The sequence below is a fragment of the Patiria miniata genome, unplaced genomic scaffold (genome assembly GCF_015706575.1).
Source record: "Patiria miniata isolate m_02_andy unplaced genomic scaffold, ASM1570657v1 HiC_scaffold_3, whole genome shotgun sequence".
In the NCBI taxonomy this organism is placed as follows: Eukaryota; Metazoa; Echinodermata; class Asteroidea; order Valvatida; family Asterinidae; genus Patiria; species Patiria miniata.
The window spans coordinates 2,189,785-2,198,613 of NW_024037069.1; the positions used below are offsets into that span (position 1 = coordinate 2,189,785).

General features: G+C 38.4%; 1 protein-coding gene across 1 annotated transcript; it reads left to right on the forward strand.

Annotated features, from left to right (window-relative positions):
- Positions 1-7,451: 7,451 nt before the first annotated feature.
- On the forward strand, positions 7,452-8,435 carry LOC119738092 (ficolin-3-like). Its single transcript, XM_038212824.1, has one exon. The coding sequence runs from the start codon at positions 7,452-7,454 to the stop codon at positions 8,433-8,435; it is 984 nt and encodes a 327-aa protein (XP_038068752.1).
- The last annotated feature ends 394 nt before the right edge of the window (positions 8,436-8,829 follow it).

An 8,829-nucleotide genomic window follows, 5' to 3' on the forward strand; every position in this document is an offset into this window, starting at 1 on the left:
AATCATATGATGAGCTGAGATTCTCCAAATTTGAAAACCGTTTTTGAAAAAAAAAAGAGATTTTAAGGGAAAATAATCTTTTCCACAGAAAATTTTCAAAGCCCTTGTAAATCAATCAAATTTTTAAGAAAGAACGACTCATCCACCGACGTTTGCTGACAGTGCAACTGCGCATACGCCCAAAAACTTAATGCACACACCTGCCTTATGACATTCAGACAACGAATAAAGTGAAAGGTCAATTTGTACCCGAGTCAAATCGCACTCATCAAATTCGTACCAAGGTTAACTCGAACCGTGTCATGTCGTACATAGTCATTTCGTCACTTCTTAAGACCGGCCACGTGCCTTTCTCCCGACAAATAGGAATGGGTAAACTGTCTAAGGTATTTATGAATAAGTCTTAATTAATAAGTAAGTAGATTAAATCATCATTGTAGATGGAATTATCCACGAGTATATATTATAGGTTTTCCCGGCCAATTTCCCGAAATGTTCATTCACGTCTGAAAATCTGTCATTCATTTTCCTCTTAATTTGAATGCACTACTTTAATCCATTTCAATTCAACGAAAGTTTAATTCTTTTTTATTGTCCGTGCATTCGGTTTTGAGAAACAGACGGCCAATAAAGTTACGTGTGCATTCATTTACGCAGAGTTCTGGAATAACATTTCGTGAATGTGCATTCAAAAGTACGGGGTTTTTTTTCATTCAAAATAGAAGATTGCATCACAGAACACTAAATTCAAAGTGAAATAGAATGGTCAATGTTTAAAATCGCCCTCTACAGGCGAAAAAGAAGTCTTGTTAACGAATCTGAATGAACATAAACGAAAGGTGCTGCTCAATCACTTAATTGATTGAACTTAAATGGAATCAAATGTTCTGGTAGCGAAAATAAAACGCGTGTTCAGAGCGATTCTCAAATTCAGACGAAAAAGAATGACTGATTTTCAGAAGTGAATGAACATTTGAGGAAATTGGCCGGGAAAATCTATATTATTTAAGTTAAGTACATTGTCATCGATTATCTTACTTTGAATATTCGAAAATTAGAAATGCATTAGCCATGTTTACAAGCACCAACCTTATTAATGACCGCCCATCAGGTTTTGCACGCACTTGTCGAAAGTATTATGTTTCCCAGTAGCGAATAGCTTGATAGTTGACATTTCAAAAGGAGAAATCATAGCAAATACTCCCTACAGAAGCTCTCACATCATGCATGCAAAAGTCGATCTCTACAAAAAGTGGGGCATATCGACGAACAATGAAACCACGCATCTTCTACAATTAAAATATTCAACATCGTGGACGTTTTTCATCACCTCCGCAAGAACACCTACAATTTTCGAATATTTGCATGAAAAAGAAATACTTTTCGGATATTCGGCAAATGGTCGACTATTCGAATATTCGGTATATTCGGCAGAGTTGATGTAATGATTTGTATTCGGTCGACCTTTATTGATTTTGCACTGACTTAATTTATTTTGTAAAGATTTGGGGTGAAAAATTACTCGAATGTAAGAATGAAATCCTTAGTTCGGAAAGGACATTTCTTACTAAGTGAAAACTCTATCTGATCGATGGAAAGTTTGAAACATCTTTCTCTACTTTCAGTAGAATGGTCTTTGGGAATAAAGGTAGGAATAAACAATAATTGATGATATTTAACTATGATATTTATCGCTTAATGCACTACATTGTGCGATTAAACTCTGAAAAGTAAAACGGAAAAATCCGCTTTATTTGACCTCTTTAACGACTTGTTCCTAGACAAGTCGGTAACAGCGACTAGTCTAGGCACAAGTAGAAAGAGCAGACATTACCGGCAGTCGGACTAATTGTCTTTTGTGTGATCAAATTGAGTCCACGTTGATCGAAGTGTACATATTTGAATTTCGTTGATGTATGTAAATTTAGTGGGAAGCTATGTGGGAATGTGGGAAGCTATGTTTAAATAGAAATGAATAGTGGTGCGAATTTTTGATTCTCCGAGTTCATTTTGCCACATCGAATAGATTGTGAGATTGTTTGTTAAGTGAACAAGAATGAACTGGCTAGCGCCGTTTTGCTTTTGAAGTAAATCAATCAATGAAATGAGTACTTTTGTTGTTCTTATATTTTAGTCGTATGCAAGTCTGTTTGCTTCTAAAACAAAAATATCACTCACGTTTTGACACCACTCGTATAAAATTAGGTTTATTAGCAGTGGTGAATCCAGCGGGGGGGGGGGGGGGATCTTGCCCCCGGCGGTTTTTTTGGACAATTTTTTGACAACCAAGTATTTCAATAATTGGTTAGAGAGTTTTGACATCAACCCCCAAAAAAGAATCCGAAAAAATGATAAATTGTAAACAGTGACATCAGTTTGGCCTCTTTGTCTGTTGCATCTAGCCCATAAAAAGCTGGTATGTCATTTCCTGAGTCCGATGGCGGCCATTTAAAAAAAAAGCTTGCGGCAATCTCAAAAAATAGCCGGGTTTGGCGGCCATTTTTGGGTTACAAAGGGGACTCCTACTTCTTCTTCTTTTTTCAAAAAGGCTGGACGCTACACATGTTTTTTTTTTATTTGCCTTAAAAAGCGCCGTGAAAATCGGCATTATGTACCAGTATGCATAATAATGGTCAGTTTTTAAGAGCGCCCCAAAAATGTGTACCAGCCCCCCCCCCTCCGCTTTCTGATTTTACGGAGGCCAAATGTCCAAAAAATAAAAACCAAAACAATTTCTACATTTTGGCGCGGACATTAACAGCTGGATACGCTACTGTGTATTAGTTCACACTAAAATGCATTTTTCGAACATAAATTATAGGAAAACGTAACATTACGAGTACGAAGAAGTTCTCAATCACGGAGCGTAATGTGAAATGACGATGGCGATCGTTAGAAACCTTGTCTGATACAGATGTACTATGGGCCTTATTCACGAGTCGGCCATATTGAAAGTGAGATAAAATCTTAATTTTTGGAACTTGTGAAGAGAAATGAAAGTAACTTAGTTTCTAATTAGTTTCAGTCTGCTTCAATCAATAATGTTAAATTTGAAATTAAATATTCCCCAAGGTTTAAAGCCAGATTTTAAAAAACAATGACAGTAAAATAAGGCTAAGTTGTGCCTGCATAAATAGTCTGGCGCCATCCCATTCAACAGTTAACAATTAATGAAATGCATTCAGGGAACTCGACAAAAATAGCCAACCCGTGAATAAAGGTTCATTAACCGTGTACATAATGACAAATCGTGCATGCCTCGTGTTAAACCCGGACCCGAATTCACGGAGCTGTTCAGCAGGAGAAAAAAAAGGTTTCTCAGCAAATTTGGACGCTAAGCATGAATGAGCTGAGTACCAGTCCCAAGCAATTTGCATAAGTTGCAACAGGTTACCAGTGAACTTAGCAGCGTCACGAATTTGGGCTCTGGTTTAAAGCAAAATGACTTAGGTTTGGCATTTATTTCCTGAACCTTATTATTTTCGAGTATGGATTTATTGTGTTAAACGTCAGAAAAGTGTCACAGTTAAAAAGACACATTGAAAATAAAGTTGACTTTTAGGTTGAAGAAGTTTTTTGTTCATCCCTTGCTTAATGTCTTTGTACTGTGTCGGTTTATATTGATAGCAGATTACTGCAAGCCTGTAATCTCAATGTAAGGTTTCCATGAAACATAATTATTATGGCATTTACTACGAACTACGGCTCAAATTAACCATTTCGTTCAGCAAATCAACTTTATGCGACGCACCCGACATTCTCCAAGCCCAGCAGTGGGGAAAAAAACAAAACCGGCCGAAAGGTAGATGTGCATTTTTTTACTTTTTTTACTTTTTTTTCCATTTTTTTTTTGAAAACACACCTTCCGGGCCGGCCGCGCCACCAAAGTACATCATGAAAGTTGTATTTATGTGCAGTCTTCCAAGAGCATTCCCTATCACAGTTCTTTCGTTTTAAAAGAGTTCTGTTTATCGCTGATGCGTTATTTTTTTATAAATTCTTGTCGGCAGGCGCATCAGTTAAAACAAATTTAGCATGGAAAAACAAATGATGTGAGTATCCTTGCTTTGTAAAGAAAAAAATAAGGAGATTTGCAGGTATTATCAGCCACATTGCAGAAAGTCTCGACGACTGTTTATACAGCTTGTGAACTGTGACCCGCTTCGACTGCGGCTTGAATTGTTATGAACGTCACTTCCTGGACAATGCTATGAATATTGATTTGCACTGACACATCAATCCGTGCTTCAATGCAGTGCATTGTTAACGTTCGCTGTACGATAGGTTGAACAGGGTGATGTAAGAAACGCGGAACTCAAACCCCAAAAATTATATTTCATATTTAAAAAAAAAACCATGTAGCACCAAACACATTAATAACTGGATAGCCAATTTCAAAAGCTATTTTTAGATGAAAAAAACAATACTGAAATTGCTATATCTGTGTAAAGATATCATCATTTAAACGCAATGACCCTAAAACCTGTTTCGTCCAAAAAACACAAACGATTTATTGTGTATTCTTACTGTTTGGAACAACACAGATAAAGAATGCTTGTTTCAACAACTGTCAACAACCTTGGTTAGGCAAACAATATGATTTATAAAATCTACCTTTTTGAAAACAGGCTTTCCAAAGAACTTTGTTGAATGTTTTTAACTTTTAAATTGAGGTTTTTTCGCTAGTGATGTTTAAAGACAATTATTGTGACGACACATGGTGTATATTTTTTGAACGGTATGAGCAATTTCAGTATTTTTTTGTCAACTAAAAATAGCTTATGATATGGGCTTTTCGGTCATTGTTATTTTTGGTGCTACTTATTTTTTGTTAAATATGAAAACTAAGTTTTGGGGTTGGGGCTCCGCTTTTTTTCTTTTCTTTTTTGACTCACCCATATATTTGTAGGAGTAAAAACCAATGTCATGACGCATCAACCGCACACTGACTGCCGTAACTAGTTGAAATGTACGGCTATGAATTGCGCCAATATCCCGCTGTAAGATGTAAGTAGTCTGAGGAAAATGATGTCGTTGGTATTAACTATTATTCAAATTTGGTACTGATGCTCCCGAAAAAAAAAAAATATCAAAAATGAAGAGGAATAAAACGGTTTAAAGGGAAAATACAACATTTGCAAACATCAAACAATAAAACTACCAAATCATTTTGAAATACCTTGCTGGACTGCTAGTAAATGACAGTGTAAAGCATCCTGTTAAATCATGGCAACTGGTATACTGCTATTTTCAAGAAAAGTGGTATTTTTGTATCAATTTCCAACGCTGGTCGGCCGACCAGCGTTGGAAAAAAAAACTGGCTTTTTTTCAAATACTGGCCCCAATTGACCATCGCACTTGTTTGCAATCGATTACACACCTATGAACGGGTACAAGCCAGCTAGACTGGTTCCCTGACCTTACAATTCCCCAATGTACGTAAACTGCTCTGTTTCTTACAATTCCCCAATGTACGTAAACTGCTCTGTTTCTTCCTTTATGGAGTCAGGGAACCAGACTACAGGAAAATGATTGTTTTTCTTGGTTTTTATAGCATTTTCGAACCCAAAATCTCAAAAAAGTCAGTGTAACTATATTTGCTATATATTTCCAACCCCCCAATTCCATCCATTTCTGAAAATTACAGCAAAAGCAAATGATGTGTATTCCCTTTAACAGCAAATTAAATGAAATGCGCTGTGCTGAGGAACATCCTTAGAAAACTGTACATCAATGCAAATTGTCCGCATGACTTACCGGTCGACTGGGAGGTCGTGGGTTCAATAAATATCAAAAACTCCACGTATAATCCGCCAAGTTATGTTACTTCACCGTCCGGTTACGTGACACTGCGAACTTTACCCAGAAACAGGGTGAAAACTGCAACAACCCAAATTGTAGTCAAACAAGACCAAATTATGTATGACCACAAGTTTTGGTTCAATTTAGCAGAAATTTTAACCCAAACAATTGGTTATACGATGTGTATCAAAACAAATGCAAACAAACTATAACGGAATGCCAGACGTATAGTGTGTATTAACCAACATAAATAATATAAGTATGATTTGAAAGATACGCCTTTTCACTTTAAAATGAGACATCAAACGTCCAAACCTGATATTGTTTGACAGAGTTATGAGTGATTTTCCAAGAGGGGTCAAATTGACCACGGCACCACGTTTTCGATTCTAGGCATTGGGATGAAGGTAGCCTAATTGCTTCTGTGTGGATATTTGCCTGGCCTACAAAAAAAAATTGTATAGCGAGTAAACACAATTCTAAACACTTTCTTGCAATCAGTTTATAAACATGATAAAGGATTTTTAGCGCGAGGTGATAGAAAGAAAGTGTTCAGAATTGTGTTTACTCGCTAAACGCTATGTTGGTAACACATTCTATGTCTGGCATTCAGTCATATTTTGTTTGCATTTTTGATACACACTGTAGAACAACGCAATTTGGGTAGTTGCAGTTTTTACCCTTGCTTGGGTAAAATTAATCCAGGCAATAGTTTCTTAGTGTAGTCATGTGACACCGGCAAGTTACGTGACACCACCAAGTAGCCACACCAGTGTAACGCAACCGTTCGCACACCTACCTTTAAATAATTGTGAACATTGTGTATCAGTTGTCTTGCAGCTTTTAATCAATAGTATCACAATCATTGTACCTTTGACCTTCCAGAATTGAAAAATGCAGCATGCTCAACAACTGATTTTGTGTGACTTACACGGCTGCCCACCAATTTGAGTTTAATAATGAAATGCATGTACAATATAAGAGGTGTATAATTGGCGGCCCTCATTTTATACCAAACTGTCAGACCGAATAGAGTATTGCCTGCTTGCCTTATATCATAAACAGCAACAAGTAACGGAAGTCGTGCGTGGTATCAAAGGCAGGTTAAATCAAGCATAAGTTTGATGGGTGAAAGTAAAGACGGCGAAAATGGAAGCGTGCGGCCAATCTACCTAATGGTTCAATTCAGACCTAAAAAGCCATGGAATATCACGCGTCCCATGTTACGAGTTACCATCGACATATTATAAGCGTTGACCAAGGTCTACAAGCCTATTCTCTTCGTATAGCCTTACTGTGGAGAAGTAGTGGTTTTGATAGACACCCTGTCTGAAAACAGTTGGCAGTCTTACTTGCGAGTTTTGCTCAATTTTATTGGAGCCGTTTCGACGATCATACCAGTCGCACAGCAACAGTCCTCAAAACAAAATTGGAATAAGAATTGATACCTTTAATCTAACCGTGTTAAACTTCGTCTCTAAATTAGTTATTTGTTGAACTCGCATAATATACTCTATTATTGTATCCACCCATCAGTGTTTAATCTCTGAACATCCAAAACTGGACGACTTATCATAAAAAATATGGAAACACAAAGCAATGTTTTTCCAATATTTCACATTGTCTTTGTCATATCGTTGGGAGCGTTAATGGCTGCCTCCAGATGTAAACATTCATGTGATGCCGGCCTAGACGCGTGCACGTTTTACGCGGCAGAAAACCGCGCTCTTAGAGGCTTTACATACCTGAACAAAACTGCGCGATCTGCCATCATCTGCGGACGGGAATGCAGCATGGATATGCACTGTATGTCTTTTAACTTTGACGAAGGCACTAAACTTTGTGAGATAAACCAGGCTACAAGGAATGAGCATCCAGGAAACTTCAGTGCAACTCTGGGGAGTTTGTACTATGATGCAGATGAGGACACACCTATCTACTCACTGAGTGATTGCTCCTTGAATCGCTACAGAAGTTGCAAGATGCTCTTAGATGCCGGGTGTCGTTTAAGCGGTGTCTACACTATCAACCCAGAGGGATTCGGTAATGGCGGTCTTCGCGTCTACTGTGACATGGAAACCGACGGCGGGGGATGGATCGTGTTCCAGAGGCGACAAGATGGCAGCGTGGACTTCTACCGTAACTGGGCCGCCTACCAGTCTGGCTTTGGCGATCTGTCCGGGGAGTTCTGGTTGGGCAACGACAACTTGGTGACTCTGACGTCTGATGATTCACAAGGAACATGGGAGCTACGAGTGGATCTGATGGACTGGGATAACGAGACAGCATGGGCAAGGTACACAGATTTCAAACTCTCCTTGGGTAAGTATAATCTGAGCTACGATAAGTACGATACCAAGAGCACTGCAGGTGACTCTCTGGAGTACAGCAAGGGGTTCCCCTTCACAGCTTTGGGCGCGGATAATGACAACTGGCCATGGAATTGCGCGCATTATCACAAAGGAGCCTGGTGGTTCAATTCTTGTATGAGGTCCCACCTTAACGGTAAATATTATCCCAGTCAGCATGCCGATGATGACTGGGGTATTAATTGGCACACTGCATTGGGACATATCCATCCTTATTCCCTGAAAACATGTAGCATGAAAATACGGGAAGCGGGCGTGAATTAATCTATTGTGTCTCTCCCCCCCCCCTCCCCCATTTTTTAACAAAAATAAAGGAGGCTTTTGAAAGACAATTAACAATGATATATTTCAAACAGGATCAAATTCACTGTGAAAACACAACAGTAAGATTCGATTCCAGAACACGGCCAGACTTTTACCCAGCTGACTGCAGTTAAGAACAGGTGGGTGCAATTTTGACTTGCTACGGCATGTCCCCCTAAAAGTGTCCGTGAGCCTGTTAATAAAAAAACTACAAAACCATCAGGTGAATTTTGAAATTGTTGGTTATGCAGAAACTCCTAAGCCCTGGCCTCAAACCTCATGAGTTTCATTTAATTGCAGTCTCGCATTACTGCGCAATTGTCAATTGATCACAATAACATTTTTGGACACCATG

Excerpts from the sequence above, each read along its gene's own strand:
- LOC119738092 (XM_038212824.1), top strand. The coding sequence starts at position 7,452 with ATGGCTGCCTCCAGATGTAAACATTCATGTGATGCCGGCCTAGACGCG.